Here is an 18,070-nt window from a genome sequence, read left to right as displayed (position 1 = left end):
CAGTTCCAAGTGGTTTTAGGAACAATCATCTCAACTATTAACAATCCCAAAGTATAAGTGAACAAACTTCCTCCCCCCACTCTACCCTACCAACAAAGGTCTCCTGGGACCATATCCACTATTTTACCAGCAACTCTCCAAACAGAAACCCTGGCTGTCTAAAAGAATTGACCTGAAACTGACCTGTGTTGATTTGGTCTATTCTGTACATTTCCGGTTTCAGACAGTGGGATCAACAAAATGGATTTAAATGGAGGGGCAGCTGGTCATTTAAATGGCCAGTTGTTTCCAGGGACCAAGGATACCTGAATCCCAAACTGTCACAAAACCCGTCACCTCAAAAAGATGGGAATTTCAACTCTTGAGTATTTTCGGCATATTCGCCAAGATAGAGAGGTTCCTGGTCCTGGTGATAGTCTGGGTCGTCTAGGTCTGTTCATTGCAGTAGGCTAGACCCTGATTTACACCCATTGTGTGTTTGAGAAAATACCATTTCTTTCTGCAGGTTCTAGATACAGACTCTTGGACAAAGTGCAGACAGAGGCTACACTGAGACTATGTTCAGTGCTCAAACAAGTTGGACACTCCTTCTCAACAGTCATACACTCATACAGTTGTACAGCTGGAAACAGACCCTTTGGTCCAACACGTCCATGCCAACCAGATATCCTAAATTAATCTAGTCCCATTTACCAGCATTTGGCCCATATCCCTCTAAACCCTTCCTATTCATGTACCATCCAGATGCCTTTTAAATGTTGTAATTTTATCACAACCCACCACTTCCTCTGGCAGCTCATTTCTTACACGCACCACCCTCTGCATGAAAAGGTTGCCCCTTAGGTCCCTTTTAAATCTTACTCCTCTCACCTTTAACCTATGCCCTCTAGTTTTTGACTCCCTATCGTGGGAAAAAGACCTTGGCTATTCCCCCTATCCATGTCTCTCATGATTTTATAAACCTCTATAAGGTCACCCCTCATCCTTCATTGCGCCAGGGAAAATATCCCCAGCCTATTCAGCTTCTCCCTATAGTTTAAACCCTCCAACTCGAGTGACATCTTTGTAAACTTTTTCTGCCCAAAACATTCTGTAATCAGACACGATTGTGAGAAATCTTCATTAGTTTAATTTTTATTTGTTCCTAACAACATGTTAAATATTTTAATAATTTATATCACACAGCCATTGAATGGTTGATTAAATAAAACAACACAGAAGCCTTGAGTTGATCTCAGCATTTCTCCCTGATTGCATGTAATATGTTACTGTCAAGGACTGGGATTTGATTTACACAAATTTCAATGTGTCTAATAATTTGCACCTTTAACAAAATGTATGCAAAATATGCATATTGTACAAGATAGAACCAATTTTGAGGAAGTAAATTTATTGGGGAGTCACTCTTTCTAAAGCTGTTGAGTCAAGTGAAAATGTCAGGAATGAGGTTGTTTGTACTTCTTTGGGGAAAAATATTATAGATTACAGAACCAAGGCTGCTTGATTGAGTTAAAAAAGAGGTCAGCTATAATCAAACTGAACAGCAGAACAGACTGAGGGGCTGAATAATCTCCACCTGTTCTATTACCATTCAAGTGTGCCTCAATGATTTCTCTTTCTTACTTAAAAGTATTACATTGTAACTTTACCTTTGAAGCTTTGCAAATAACTACCTGTCTATAGGCAAGAAAGGTTCTTACAACAGAGTGATGAGTTATTGGTATTTTTGATGGGGTTTCAGTCAGTTCCTGCCCAAGGATAATTACACAATGGCAGTAATGCCCACGAAAACCTGTCACATGCTCATAGTCCATGAGTCCTGTTCGTTTCCTGCTCATTGTCCCTCAAACAGGAAGCTAATGACAAAACTCAGCTTTGTCCCATTGGTGAAGTCAACTCACAAACCACATGAAGGGGTTGCAACTGTAATGTAGAACTGCAGCCAGTAAGCAGCTCCCCTTGCATCTTAAACCCACTGCCTTCATTTACACCGACTCACCACACACCAAACGAGATAGAGACATTTGCAAACTGCTGGCACATCCAATCTCAAAAAAACGACCAGACTACAAAGGAGTTGTTTCTTTAAGGGAAAGCTTATCAGAGATCATTGTCTGATTCCATCTCTGGTTCCTGGAGTTTTCCTTCTTCAGCTCATTCATCCCAGGGTGCGGGGAGCCCTCCTCAAAAGTCTTCATCCCAACCGGAGAACTCATCCATGGGCTCTTCAGTCTCTGGAGTGAAGCTATCAAAGTTGCTGTGATCCACTGGTCCTTTTAACTTAAGGAAAAGGATCAGGAAAAGGTTATGAGAGAATGATACTGGGGTTAAAAGGGGTTAGAGCAGGAGGATAGACTGCATAGACTAAGCTTGCATTCCTGAGTATTGAAAAAACTGAGGGACTCTAATTGAATTGTTAAAGATAATGAAAGGATTAATAGATTGTTACGGTTCACTCAGGGTCATTGGGGATGCTGAATAGCTGTGGCAACGTACTCTTTGATCTGAATGTTGTAATCTGGAACTATTGATAGTAAGAGAGGCTCCAATGTATTCATTCAAGGAATATGGGTTGTCATTGGCTGGACCAGCATTTATTGCCCATCTCTAACTGCCCTGGAGAATGTGATGGTGAACTGCTGCAGTCTGTCTGCTGTAGGTAACCCTGCAATGCCATTAGGGAGGGAATTATAGGATTTTAACCCAGTGACACTGAAGGAACAGCGATATATTTCCAAGTCATGATAGTCAATGACTTGGAGGGGAGCTTGCAGGTGGTGGTGTTCCCAATGGCATTCTGCTGCCCTTGGCCTTCTTGATGTGGGTCTGGTTAGCTCACTTGGTTGAATAGATGGTTTGTAATGCAGAGTGAGTTCAACAGTGTAGGTTCAATTCCTGAACTCATTGAGGCTACCATGATAGGTCCTGCTTACTCCACCTCATCCCTCACCTGAGGCATAGTGACCCTCAGGTTAAACTCATCTCCAGTCCACACTCTGTCCATTGACAGAATGGGACTATGGTAGCTTTTACCATTTTGATGGTCATGAGTTTGGAAGGCACTGTAAAGGAACGTTGGTGAATTTCTGCAGTGCATCTTGTAGGTGGTACACACCGCTGCTACTGAGTGTCAGTGGTGGCAGGAGTGGATGCGGTGCCAATCAAGTGGGCTGCTTTGTCCTGGATGGTATCAAGCTTCTGAAGCATTGTTGGAGCTACACCCATCCAGGAAAGTGGGGAGTATTCCATCACATTCCTGAGTTGTGCCTTGTAGCTGGTGGACCGTCTTTGGGGAGTTAGAAGGTGAGTTACTTGCTGCAGGATTCCTAGCCCCTGACCTGCTCTTGTAGCCACAATATTTATATGGCTAGTCCGGCTCAGTTTTGAGTCAATGCTAACCCCCAGGATATTGACAGAACTTGGCTGACCAGCAGTTCTTGTTGCCCAAACCTTATTGGGATCTGAGATAAAGGAAAGGGCAGATCGCTGGAAAGTTACAAGCCATCGTAGCCTGTAGAATGAGAAGGGAAATGTCAGAGAAATTGTGGGATTATCATGTATTGATATGGGCCATTGTGGCTGGGACTCTGACAGTGTACCTGTTGAAGGCCCCTGACTGGAACAGATTGTAAAATGAGGCCGTGGCAGAGTTTGGTGATTTTTCACTCGGGAAACAGGTAGGTAAGGGGAGGAGACGATGGTGAGGGCAACAGACTGAACAAAAAGATGGAAAATTACTGACAGGGGAGATCAGCTGAGTTCAGGTAGAGAAGGCAGAGAATCCAGGAGGAGGAACTGACAGTTCAAATCTGCTCAAGAAAAACAAAGTGGATTCAATCAAGGAGGACAACATTGGAATGTGAAGCCGACATTTATTCTGTTCTCTCTTTGTTTTTAGTTTCTTCCCCTTGTAAATTGTTTTGGACTTTGAAGGGAGAAGTGAAGAAATTTAACTTTTCGACACTGACAATCTTTGTTAGTGTTCATGTAAAAAAACATTAAAAGATAGACAGGTAAGATGTTTGAGGAATCTAGAACCAGGGGTGCAATTTAAAAGTAAGGAGGAAGCTATTACAGATAAGAATAGGAGAATATATTTTACTCAGAGGGTGGTGGATCTTTGGAATTCTCTGCCCCAGAGGACTGTGGAAGCTTAGGATATTTAAAGAAGAGATGAATAGATTTCTGCTTACCAATGGAGTTAGTGTGGGTAAATAATGTGGGATCGTGTTTGATCAGCTGTGATTGCAATAAATGGTGGAGTGGGTTTGACAGGCTTGAAACTTCCCTGCATTTTCACAAATATTTTCCTTATTTCAGAAATGAGAAGAGCAACATAAAGGGGTATGCCCAACTCAGAGCCAGTGTGAAGCCAACATTTACCTCTCTTTGAAGAGTAGACTTCATCTTCCGACTCCAGAGTCCTTCCCAGTCAAAGCCTTGAAACCACCTAGAACAGAATGAATGACGCCCACGGTGAATTTGTGCTGATTACCAGGCTCAAAAGTAATTAATTCTGCTCAGATCATTCACATGAAGTAACAACTGCCAATGAGAAACTGGCAGCTCGCACCTTCTCTGAGAACAATATGCCGATTCACAAAGCAAGGACAATAGCTTTCTTCCACTGAAGATCAAAGCTTTTGTTGCCCAATAACTGAATAGTGCAAAGTGCTTGGATTTTTACCTTGATCTTTCCTGCATGGTTTGCATTTATAAAACGCCTCACCCATGTAAATGTGTCCAAATGCCTCACAGCTGTAATTATTTTTGACAGAGGTTTTCTATGGCGAACTGAGCTCAAAGATCAGAATCTCAAACACTTGGGAAAGGAGCCAGATTTGAATAAAAATGGGAGTAAAAATCATCCTTAATCTTTCAAAGTCTCCCTCTCGCTAACTGCCTGGTTGGCGTTCGCAAATCAATGGCTTGTTTCCCACCATGTAGCTAGTCCCCCAGCATCAACAACATGTTCCTCTCAATAACATTCTTTGTTCTCACATTCTTTTCTTTCTCTCTCTCTTCCTTTCTCCTGGACACTATGTGGCCCAGGTGTGATGTTACTGGAAGATCTATGAATTAAAAACAAAAGTAGAAAGTGCTGGAGAAACTCAGAAAGTTTGGCAGCATCTGGAGAGAGAAAGAAACAAGTTAACATTTTGGGTCCAGTGACCCTTTGTCAGAACTCGTTAATTACTCATTAGAACTTATTAACTGGACTCTGCTTATGATATAGTGGTGGCTGCTTTTTGGTTGAATTTTTTTCACTGTCAATTCAAAGTTTCTGATCACCTTCTCTGTATCGGTCCTGTTGTTACACAGATTGTACAGAACAGAATCACAGTCAGCCCAACTGGACATTTTCTGTGCCTCTGTAGATCATACTACTCCTGTCTTTCTCAGCGTTTATCCAGCTTCCTCCTAAAATGTAAGCAAGGGGTTGAAAGGTTATCAGTAGTAGGTGGGAACAGGGCATAGCCTCAAAGTGAGGAGGAGAAGATTTAGGACTGAGTTGAGGAAGAATTTCTTCACCCAAAGGGTTGAAAATCTGTGGAATTCCCTGCCCTGTGAAGCAGTTGAGGCTGCCTTGTTGAATGTTTTTAAGACAAAGATAGATTTTTGAACAGTAAAGGAATTAGGGGTTACGGTGAGTGGGCGGGTAATTGGAGCTGAGGCCACTAAAAGATCAGCCATGATCTTATTGAATGGTGGAGCAAGCTCGAAGGGCCAGATGGCCTACTCCTGCTCCTATTTCTCATGTTCTTATCAATTAGAAGTTACAATCAGATCAAAATAATACAGCAGACTCGAATGGCCGAATGGCCTACTCCTGCTCCTGTTCCTGTTCTATATGTTTGTATCAACACTCAACCATACCCTGTGGGAGCAAGTTCCATATTTTCCCTGCTCTCGGGTAAAGAGTTTCTCCTGGATTCCCAACAGGAGTTATCTACATGAGACTATCCCACATCGATGGCCCAGTTACAGCTGCTTTGTTTTACGTTTGAGTCGTTTTTACAATGAATTTTGTGTTGATCAAGGTGAAGATCACTATTAAGGACTTTGCTCCCATTCATTCCCAGTGCAGACCTAGCGAGGCTGACAGAGCAGGTTCTGCACTGCTGATATGAACATTGCCCACAGCCACTCAGTTCACAAACCTGGCCATGCAGTGTCTGGGGATTTGCTGTTGATGGCATGGGGATGTTACCAGTCTGAGAGGTCAGGTGTGGCTGCCTTTCATACAGCACAGTGGTGACTCTGACTGAGAATGTGGTGAACATTAGCTGACGAGTTTGTCAGTGCAGCCCAGTGCAGAGGAGTGCTATTTGCTCTCAACCTTGTTTGCAGGAACAGGGGGAGACCAATCAGTCCCTCCTGTTTAGTCCATCATCCAATGCGATCATGCCTGATCTGTATCTTAATTCCAATTACCTGCCGTGGCTCTAAAAGCCTTGCCACCCGTCTCTCCTCAAAAATTCATCATGCTCAGATTTGAAATTTTCAACAGGCCCTTAGCCTTTTACTGATTTTTTTTAGACATCCACTCGCCCTTTCTATGAAAATCTGCTTCTTTGCATCACATCGTTTCAGCTTACTCCTCCTTTTCTCCTCTAGCTCCCACCAACACCCTCATTGCTATGCAAAGATCACAGGTCTGTTCATCGAATTTCCATTTAATTATCCAATCACTTACTTATGTTTCCGTATATCGTTTATTCCATTCTTCTTGTTTCCTAATCTCTCTGTTGGATTAGCTCTGCACAATTATTAAACAGACTGGTTAAAATATGAACACGGTGCAAAAATCAGTTTCAAATCTGTAATCTGTTCAGCAAACACAAACACACCATAATTAAAATGATAGACTTCTCTTTGAAACATGAAGCAAAAGTTCCATGTGATACTTAAAATGTTGGAAATAAGCAGCAGGTTGGATAATCTCTGGAAAGTTAAAAAGGTTTTTCGTCAAAACTGAAATGACTCATTCTGATGAAGACTAACACATTTACTGAAAGTGACTCTTAATTCCTGTTAGCTGGCTCCCTCGGACTGATGCATGTGTTAAGAATTTAGGTTGAAATTGGGGATCAATCCCGTGTAAGAAAATCTTGCAGTTACATGAAATTCCTCAGGATAAATTTGCTGGAAAATCATGGCAAGAGGATAGATGGAATGATGTTTCAGGCTAACTTAAGAGATAATTTGCAAACTGCCATTAGTAGGTTGTGAGACCTGATGAAACTTAACAAAACAAGCAGAAAAAGACTTTCAGAATCACAAGGATTGAAATCAATGCAACATTTGAAGATGATTGAAGAAAGTTAGAAAACAGAAGGCCATAATTTAGTAATTAATTGAAGACAGTGGTGGAAAGGAGTAAGGACCAAGTGGAAAGATAAAAGGTAGTTCATTAGTGAGAAGTTGAATGAATGCATCATGAAAATCAAGGCACAGCAGAGGAAGGCTCTTGGGGTGCAGTGGTAGTGTATATCCCTCTGAGACAGGAGGCCCAGGTTCAAATCCCATCTGTTCCAGAGGTGTGTAATAATATTTCTGAACAGTTCGATTAGGAACATATCGAAGGCATGGCAGATGGTTTAAATGGATTCTTCACATTAGCCTTCACAAAGGAAAGAATGTGGACTCTAAGAGGATGAGCTGCTGGTGTAGTGGTAATGTTGACAGCCAGCTAATCTAGAGGCCTAGGCTAATGCTGTGGGGGTCACTGGTTCAAACCCTGCCAGAGCAGCTGATGGTGTTCAGATTCAATTCCTATAGCCAAAAGCTATTTTCAGTAACATTGCCATTAATTGTTGTAAAAACCCATCTGATGCACTACTGCCCTTTAGGGAAGGAATTCTGTTGCTCTGGGCTGATGTGTGTTTGCCTGTAGCAGGGTATCTTTTCCTTGAAATGGCAATACTTACGTTATCCTTTGTAACATAAGAAACTAATATGTACAAGACATTACATTCTCAGGCTCATCAGTGTGTCATGCTTCAAGTGTTTGAGTTTAAGAAGGAGTCTGAGATCTTTATGACCTCAAGTCACATGTTGTGATGCAGTAATGATATCATGAACATGTCTCTTAAAAGTATAATTGAGATACCATGGTTCCAGAGGGCTGCTCTTCCATTAGAGAGACAACCAGTGGTGGTTTAACCTGAGGGTCACCACACCTTAGGCAAGGGGAGAGACTAAGAAGATATGACTTCATGTAGTCTCAGTCAGTGCAGGAATTGAACACAGGCTGTTAGCATCACTCTCCATGCCAAACCAGCCATTCAGCCAACTGTGCTAACCAACTTCCATACTGAGCTATTGACTGTGAGACATACCTGGCCTGCATGTGATTCTAGGCCCATAGCAATGTGCTTGACTCTTAACTAACCTCTGAGATGAACTAGCAAGCCACTCAGTTTAAGGGCAATTAGGGATAGGCAATAAATACTGGCCTTGCGAGAGACACCAATGTCAAGGAAGAGAAAACGAAGTTAATCTGGCTCAGATATATAAAAACATAAACAGCACGCTCAATAAAAATATGAAGGATTAAAAGGTTTGTGCATTCATTGGGTCTCTTTGGGAAAAGCTATGCTGCAGCTGCTGTTTCTGACCATCATTTTGTAGTAAAGGATCATGTTTACTCACTTGCAGAGTTTCCTGATCAGATCCTCAGGTCGCTTGGAAATTCGCTTCGGAAAGTCCACTTTCTCCATTCCTCTCAAAATCATGTTGTAAATTTGAATTGGATCGGGTCCCGTAAAAGGAGGGCTACAAAGAAAGAGAGAGGCCGGATCAATACTCAACCCAGGTTCAGGTCAGAAGTCACACGACAGCAGGTTATGGTCCAACAGCTTTATTTGAAATTGCAATCTTTCGAACTTTGTCCAACACCAGCATCTCTACATCATGACGACCTGGGTCTGTGTGTATCGCAGTGTATTCAACTGAGTGCAATCTTTACTGAGGCAAATGTAGGAAAATCGTTCAAACTGAGAAACACAGGAAGTATCAATAAAGTTCCTGAATAATACAGATCAGCAGGCCACACCAGCAGTAAGGATAATTAAGAAAGAAAGTACTGGATCTATTGGGAAAAACATGGAAAATGTATCAATATCTAGGGGAGAGGATACAGCTGGGAATTTCAGGTCGGATCAGAATAGCTGGCATGTTGCTCTTCATTCTTTGAAAGAAGGTAAGGCCATTTATCAGTATGAAGCCCTCTCTGGTTGCCATGAGAGTATAACCTGGAATGTCAGAGAATGTGGTTTGGGGACGGGGAATCTCGGTTCAAAAACCATTGGCCCAATCTTCACTGTACAAAGCAGGAAGGAAAGATCTTCAGTGACGTTTCCTACTGATTCTGTTTGATGGTCAGTAGGCAAACCTCCACAATTGAGCAGCTCTTTGGAGCAAACACCATGTGTGTTCTCATTTTTAGTGACATAATGAGCAGGGGAATAATAATGGCCATGTGGCCTCATCCAATTCAAACATAGTGCCCAGAGATCCTACCACTACCTCAGATAACCCGCCCATTCCAGGTAGTGGCTTAGAAAACCTTCTCTGAATTCCCTCCCATTTCCTGGTTTAATTGCTGCCTCTGCGATGTTATTGGTGTCCTCTACAGTGAAGACTGATGCAAAAAACCTGTTCAGTTCATCTGCCATTTCCTTATTCTCAATTATTAATTCGCCAGTCTGACTTTCCATAGAACCCATACTCACTTTGATAACTTTTCTACTTTTTAGATAATTATAGAAACTCTTGCTATTTGTCTTTTTTTAATTTTTCTGGCTATCTCTCTCTTGTCCTCTAATTTTCTACTCTTTATTAATTTTTTGGTCATTCTTTGCTGTTTTTATATTCTGTCCCATCTCCTGATTTATCACCTGTCTTTGTACAATTATATGCTTTCTCCTTCTGCACTGTAAGGATTCTAAGATATTGTTAATCTATGACATTACCTGAGGATGGTAGGTTCGTCTTTTGGAATTTTTCTTATAATGTATTAATTCTGCACATTTTGAAATACCCCCTTAAATATCTGCCACTGCATCTCTAGTGACAAACCCTTTCAGCTAATTTGCCATTCACTTCAGCCAACTCTCCTTTAATGACCATATATTTGTCTTTATTTATAGTTAAAGAAAAGGTTATAGACCCACTCCTCTCTCCCGCAAACTGAAAATAAAATTCAATCATATTATGGCCACTGCCACCCAGGTGCGCCTTCACTATTAATCCTGCCTCAGTGCACAATGTCAGGTCTAGTCATCTCCTGTATGCACTGTTCTCAGAAGCTATCTTGAAAACATTCCATGAATTTATTATCCAGGCTACCTTTGCCCCCCTGACTTTTCCAGTTGACATGCAAAGGAGATGGTGGTTAGGGAGGAGGTTCATATACAGCAGAAAACCCAGAACAGAATTGATGGGCTGAGTGGCCTGTTTCAACACAGGTTGGCACACCCTGTTTGCATGGACAATGGCCATTGGTCAGGTGTTTTTTGTGAATTTTGATGTGTGATTAATGACAGCTGTCAGTTAAAGAGGAGAACAATGTTTATCCAAATCAATGTAACCCTTCACCAGGGTTTTCACTGAGGAACTGCTGCGATAAGAACAATTCTCAATCCTTGCAGAATCAAATCCCAGTGTAACCACAATGTCCAGCCACTTCTCAAAACCCCAAGCTGGCCTCATTAATATCACACCTCAGTGTTAGAATCTGAGGGCTGTGAAAGAGGGGCAGCTTTCAGAAAATGAATAATTTATCACCCACTTCATTAAAATACAGAAAGTCAATTATCAGATGGAGGTCTTGTTGAAGGAGCCTTCGAAAAGTGGTACTTTCGTATGCTGGTGTCTGATTCATTCTGTACATCAGTTTACCAACAAAACACACATCTGGATCCCATTGTGAAGCAATGATTGCCATGAGAGAGCTGTTTCTAAATAAATAGCACTTTCTAAAGGCAATCTTGTTAGTGATCTGCCAGTGGGTTGATGATGGCAGCCCAGTGATTGGACTCTTCCATGCACATAATTATTAATGGCAAATCTCTCTCCGATCAGAAACTGATGATTGAGTGACACCAATGCTGTTGGAACAAATGACCTAAACTGACCTGTTTCTTTTTGTGAACAGTGGAAGTGAAAGCTGTGACCTGAGAGTATGACGATGATAAAGTGCACATGTACAGAGTGATGGGGAAAAGGTTGGGCAGCTTTTTCTGAGAGAGCCAGCAAAGACAGGGTGGGCCAAATGGTCTCCTTCTGTGCAGTAAGATTCCACCATTCTCTTGTATGAAGTAAACAGGATGAAAATTCCCATCTTTTCTACCATCACACAAAGTGTAGAAAGCCCCTCTATGTCAAATCCTGTGCTGATGCTGGGAAATACTCTTGTATTTTTGAAACTGAGTGCGGAGACAGATTTCAAAGAGTGGGCGAACTCTGCTCAGGGATTGGGTTTTCACATGACTGTCTTCTTTTTGGCTCATCAGATATTCACATGTGGATAAAATGACAAATGTTGAGAGCAAGTGGCCAGGAACATTTGCTGCTCCTTCATCCAGGCTCCCGGCCCATTGTCCCCACAGCACAGGGACCTTTCAGGGCACAGCCTCCATGTGTGGTAGGTACCAGGACAGCATGTCACTTTGTGCAGTCTGGGGACATTACTCAGCTTCTGCTCATTAACCCCCACCCCCCCTCCCCTGGAGATCTCAGAAACCCGACAAGAAGCACAGTTCAGAGACACCTCCTGAGATGTTCCATGGAAGGTCGCCCAGGAGAGGAGGGAAGTTAATTTCCCTAAAGATGGCAACTAGAGGCCATCTCAATTGACAAAGGCAACAGGCCAGAGGTGACTCTGAAGGTCGTTTAAGGGCCTGTGGCTGGCTCAGGGGGCCCGAGCCAGGAAACTGATCCTGAGGTTCTTGCTACAAAGGAAAGGCTGGACAGGCTGGGACTGTTTTTACTGGAGCGTAGGAGGTTGAGAGGTGACCTGATAAAAGTTTATAAAATAATGAGAGATATAGATAGAGTGGATGGTAGTTGTTTTTTCCCTAGGATGGGGGATTTCAAGACTAGGGGACACCTTTTTCAGGTGAGAGGAGAGAGATTTAGAAAAGACATAAGACGCAACTTTTTTACACAGAGATTGGTTTGCATGTGGCATGAACTTCCTGAGGAAGTGGTGGATGCAGCTACAATTACAATGTTTAAAAGACATTTGGGTGGATATATGAATAGGAAAGGTTTGGAGGGATATGGTCCAGGAGCAGGCAGGCGGGACTGGTTTAGTTTGGGATTATGTTCAGCATGGACTGGTTGGACCGAAGGGTCTGTTTCCATGTTGTATGACTATGACTCTAAAAAAGACTCAAACTAACTCACAGCCTATGCTAAACAAAGCAGCCAAATGTTTTAAAGTTACAAACCAAACATTCCCAGATGTCTCTGCGCCCAAAATCAGCCCATAGCTCTGACAAAGAACTGGGAATGCTTGAAATCTGAAACAAGAACAGAAATTGCTGGACAAACTTAGCAGGTCTGGCTGCATCAGTGGGAAGAATGCACAGTTAGCATTTTGGGTCCAGTGTCTCTTCTTCAAAACTAAAGATGGATCACTGGACCCAAAATGTTAACTCCGCTCTCTCTCCACAGATGCTGCCAGACCTGCTAAGTTTCTCCAGTGATTTCTGTTTCAGTTTTGTTGTTTTGAGTGTTCACCCACATCATGGCCTGTTAATCCTGAGAGGCTTCCCGCTTCTCACTGGGCAGAGGTTTACAGAGTCAGAGTTCAGTCCTGAAGAAGCTGAGTAATGGAAGAGTCATAGAGTTATACAGCATAGAAACAGGCCCTTTGGCCTGTCATGTCTATGCTGACTAACAAACGCCAAACTACATTAATCCTATTTACCTGCACTTGGTCCATACTTTACTATGCCCTGGCTCATCCAGATGCTAAAGAGGTTTGTACCCACTGGAGCTCAGAGGAAGACATCCGTCCTGCCCCATAGACACTTCATGGATACTGTCAAGTTTGTGAACAAATGTGTTTGCCAGCTTTGACTAAAGGAGATTACGCCCGTGAACAGATGGTTTCAGCAGGTTGGGATGTTAATGAGTATGGTTCATGCAAATGAGTATAAAAGAGGTTCCTGGTCATGTAGGGTGGGAAAGGTAAACCACCAATAGGTTTGGAGCAGTTAATGGCAAAACCTGAAGGTGCCACTGGGAAACCAAACTTTCACCTCCCGCCCAATTCAGTTAGCCTGCCTTCACCCTCCTAAACAGTCTGGCAGGGCCCAGAAGGTTCCACTTAGTGTCTCAGTACTCACTTTCCAGTCAGCAGCTCAAAGACCAGGATCCCCAGAGACCAGTAGTCTGCCCCAAAGTCATGGCCTTTGTTCATGATGATCTCAGGGGCAACATACTCCGGGGTTCCACAAAATGTCCACGTTTTCTTGCCAAGACCAATCCGCTTCGCAAAACCAAAATCAGCCTAAAAGGAGAGATGGAGGGTGGGGGAGTGAGAGAGAGAGAAGGGGAGAGAGAGAGAAAAATGGGGAGAAGACATAAAGGGGGAAGAGAAGGGGCAAAGAGAGATAGAAAAAGGAGGGGATGGAGAGTGCGAGTAAAAGAGAACAAATTTGGAGATATAGGGTTGAAAGAGTGAGAGACACAGAAAATTGGGGAGAGAGAGAAAAGCAAAGGGAGCGTGGGAGGGCAGAACAGAGAAGGAAAGAGAGAGGAGTCAGGAAAGGGAAAAAAATAGGGAGAGAAAGGGGGGGGGGGGGGGGAGGGGGCGGTGGCAGCAGAGAGAGAGACATTACAATATGATAGATATAAGCAGGAGAAGGCCACTCAGCCCCACCTAACCTGCGCCATTATCCAATCTGACTTTGGCTGATCAACTGCCTCCACACTCTCCTGTCTGCTCTTCATATCCTTCCATTCTGTGAGAAACCAAAAATCCTTTCTGTGCCAGCCTTAAAAATATCAAATGACAGAGACTTCACAGATCAGTGGAGGATAGAATTCACAGATAGAGTCACAGCCTACTGAGTGGGGAAGAGGAGAGGAGCTTTCTACCAGTTAGTGACATAGCATCGGTTACATCCATAACCTCTGTTAAAGGGTCACTGGACCCGAAATGTTAACTCTGATTTCCCTCCACAGATTCTGCCGGACCTGCCAATCTTTTCTGGCAATTTCTGGTTTTGCCTCATTTAGTAGCATGTTCAAGAGGTAGCTGTGAGTTTCCTGTGGCACATTCATAGATCATAGAATCACCACAGTGTGGAAACAGGCCCTTCGGCCCAACAAGTCCACACCAACCCTTGCAACATCCCACCCAGACCCATCCCCCTGTAACCCACCCAATCTACACATCCCTGAACACTACGGGCAATTTAGAATGGCCAATCCACCTAGCCTGCACATCTTTGGACTGTGGGAGGAAACCGGAGCACCCGGAGGAAACCCACGCAGACACAGGGAGAATGTGTAAACTTCTCACAGACAGTCGCCCGGGTTTGGAACTGAACCTGGGTCCCTGGTGCTGTGAGGCAGCAGTGCTAACCACTGAGCCATACAAATCCACAGCCCTCCACCTCTCAGACCACAGTGTGACTTGCTGAGGTATTGAAACACTGACCTCAGGACCTCCACACCTGCTTATTCTGTCAATGAACCTCAATCTCCATTCGCTGGCTTCCCACGCTTCTGCTGTTGGAAACAGGTCCTCTTTATATCTGCCTTCAAAACACTTCACAATTCTGAAACAAAGACTGATTCGGGATTACAATGGGATTTCTGCAGTGTGTGCAGTTTTAATATTCACTTGCTGTATTGTTTGTGCAATGAAAGCTTCTGTGTTCTTGTTTACAATGTGGATGTCAGGCGTTCTATTTAAAAAGAATCTCTAGTGGTCTGCTCACTGCCCACAGAACTTGCTAATATGAAGCTGACAGTTGCTTGTGCAGGCATGACTGATTCTCTGAAACATCAGGTGAGAGGACAAACAAATCGAGACTTTTGTAAATATTCCACTGTTTCTGGATGTTACTGTGATTCTGCACATGGGTGCAGACACTTCATTGGATGATGTAATAACAAATCTCCTTAAAGTGACAAACAAAGGTATTCACCAAGGCTCCTTAGACAGTACCTGTCAGACCCACAACCATTTCCAACTGAATGGACAAGGGCAGCAGATACACAGGAACACCACCTGCAAGTTCCCCTCCATGCCAATCACTGTACTGACTTGGAAATATATTGCCATTTCTTCACTATCACTGTGTCAAAATCCTGGAACTCTCTCCCTAACAGCACTGCACCTCAAAAATTGCAGCAGTGCAAGAAGGCAGCTCACCACCACCTTCTCCAGGGTAACTAGGGACAGTCAGCAATCCCCACATCCCACGAATGAATCAAAAACACAGGCACTTCATTTGGGGTTCCCACTGCACCTGTTTAAAAACCCAGCATAGAATCAAACTCAGCACAACAGATGACCAAAGATTACCTGGAAACTTATGAACACATTTCAAATGTGGATGTCAATCCCTTGGGAAATGAGTGCCTGCCCTGCGAATGGAAAGTGAACACGATTGTCTCTTGCTGTCAGGGAGGTCTGCTCACATCTGAAAATGGATGGGCTACCAACCCACTAGGAACGTTCTTTAACATTCAGAAATAATTGAAGACAAGCCTCGCACATTACTGGGGTGAGCCAACCGAGGAGAAATATCATAAAGACAGTGAACAAAAAAATGGTTTTGCTCATTCTCTATTGACACTTAATATATCAGAGGTGGGGGAAGCTTCTGGTTGGCCATGGCTGTGGTGATCTGGTCAAAATTCCTCAAGTACAACCAATCAGGGTTGGGAATTCTAACTTCAAAAGACCCTTTTCCTCAAGTTTGTGTTCAGAAAAGATCCCTCCAGATATTTGTGATTGAAGGACATTCATGTTGTTTGATAGACAAATGTTGGGTCTCTCAGGGAATGAAACAATATGGGACTGGGTGGGAAAGTGAAGATGGAGCAAAAGATCTTATTGAATGGTACAGCACACTCGAGGGCAGAATGGCCTACTCATGCTCCTATTTCTTCAGCTCAGATGGATGAATATTGTGTTCAGAGGGAGGTAGACTCCACCAGACATACCATTTTCACATATCCATCTTTATCCAACAACAAGTTCTCCGGCTTGAGATCCCGGTAAATGATTCCTCGATTGTGCAAATAATCAAAGGCTTCGACCACACAGCCCACACAAAACCGAGCCGTCGACTCATCGAAGAAGCACCTGAAAATGAATGTACAAATTCTGCTTTGGCAGCAAGTCAAATTTTTTTTTGGCAATTGCTCCCAAGAGTTACCTTGGGATGTCTTACTATGTGAAAGGCGCTATACAAATACAAGCCATTGTTGTAGCTGCTTTGCATCTGTCTGTCATTGCGAATGAGTCTGTCTCTGCCTACAGTATCTAGCAGTTGACATTGGAAGGCTTGTTAACACTGAATGATTTGTCAGTTTGAATGGTGAAGAAAAAGGTGTAATGTGTGTGGAGATTGTTAATTCTCCCCCTGTAGAGGCTATGTTTGTTTAGTGTTTAACATATATCTGTAAGGAATTACTGAACAGCGGTATCCATCAATCAGGACCTGTCTGACAGTGTAACAGGGATTTAACCCTCCTGACAGTTTCAAGGGTACACTAGCCTCATGGACTCCCAATTCGAAATACAAAGGTGTGGGAAAGTGAACACACATGTCCATTTACCTATTCATAGTTTGGTTGCTGGGAAGTCAGTTTATCACCTCAGAAATGTGCATTCCAAAATCCTAATCAGCTTCAATAGGTATTCAGCAGAACCAGTGACAATTACTTTACAGAAATTATTCAACTGAATCCCAAACTTTGTGAAGTAAGCAATTCAACTAGTTCGTCCTTTGACCTAGATTGTTAAAACAAATGCCTTGGTCGTTGTCTCATTGTAGTTTGTGGGATCTTGCTGTGCACAAATTAGCTGCTGTGTTTCCTACATTATAACTGCGATTCCACTTTGAAAACATGTCAGTTGGCTGTAAAGAGTGTCTGGAATATTGCACGGAGGGAAAGCTACAGTAGAAAAGTCATTTATAAGTTTTCTAACGACACCACCGTAGTGGGATGGATATCTAACAATGACGAGTCAAAACACAGAAGGGAGATAGAGGGCTTGGTGACGTGGTGCAATGAGAACAACCTCTCTCAATGTTGGCAAAACTAAAGAACTGATCATTGGCTTCAGAAAGAAAGGAGGAGAATGCGCCCCCATCTACATCAATGGAACTGCAGTTGAGAAGGTGAAGAGCATCAAGTTCCTCAGAGTGATGATAACCACTGGACTGGACTTCCCAGGTAGATGCAATAGTCAAGAAGGCACAATAACGCCTCTTCTTCCTCAGGCAGCTCAGGAAATTTGGCATGTCCATAAGGTTCCTCACCAACTTCTACAGATGCACCATTGAAAGCATACTGTCCGGGTGCATAACGGCCTGGTATGGCAACTGCTCTGCCCAGGACCATGAGAAACTACAGAAGGTGGTGTGCTCAGCCCAGACCATCATGGAAGCCAACCTTCCATCCATGGACTCCATTTACACGGCTCACTGCTGCGGAAAGACGGCCAACATCATCAAAGACCCATCACACCCCGGTAATGATCTCCTACAACCTCTTCCGTCAGGCAGAAGATACAGAAACCTGAACACACACACCAGCAGGTTCAGGAACAGCCTATTCCCAGCCATTATTAGACTGATGAATGGACTCTAGCCTCAAATAGTGCTGATGTCACTAATGTTGATCTCGTCTAGCACATGCCCTGTGCAATGTAACCTGTAATGCTCAGTCTAAGTCTTTTTGATCTGCACATCCTTTGCTTACTATGATCTGCCTGTACCGTTCGTAAACAAAGCTTCCCTCCTTCCCTCCTTCCCTCCTTCCCTCCTTCCCTCCTTCCCTCCTTCCCTCCTTCCCTCCTTCCCTCCTT

The 18,070-nt window shown here is 43.3% G+C and overlaps 1 protein-coding gene across 1 annotated transcript in view; it reads right to left on the bottom strand.

Annotated features, from left to right (window-relative positions):
- Positions 1-1,297: 1,297 nt before the first annotated feature.
- Positions 1,298-18,070, bottom strand: part of LOC109922182 (cGMP-dependent protein kinase 2-like) — a 55,608-nt gene continuing 38,835 nt past the window's right edge. The window contains exons 10-15 of the mRNA XM_048616208.1: positions 16,198-16,339; positions 13,362-13,525; positions 8,656-8,778; positions 6,698-6,760; positions 4,384-4,450; positions 1,298-2,280 (exon numbers count right to left, since the gene is read on the bottom strand). Coding sequence (XP_048472165.1) covers positions 2,185-2,280; positions 4,384-4,450; positions 6,698-6,760; positions 8,656-8,778; positions 13,362-13,525; positions 16,198-16,339 — 655 coding nt within the window. The 3' untranslated portion in view covers positions 1,298-2,184. The remainder of the gene's footprint in view (positions 2,281-4,383; positions 4,451-6,697; positions 6,761-8,655; positions 8,779-13,361; positions 13,526-16,197; positions 16,340-18,070) is intronic.

The sequence above is a fragment of the Rhincodon typus genome, chromosome 34, assembly GCF_021869965.1.
Source record: "Rhincodon typus isolate 14 chromosome 34, sRhiTyp1.1, whole genome shotgun sequence".
NCBI lineage: Eukaryota > Metazoa > Chordata > Chondrichthyes > Orectolobiformes > Rhincodontidae > Rhincodon > Rhincodon typus.
The sequence above is the reverse complement of the archived record's forward strand: the minus strand, read 5'-3'. Positions and strand labels throughout refer to the sequence as shown.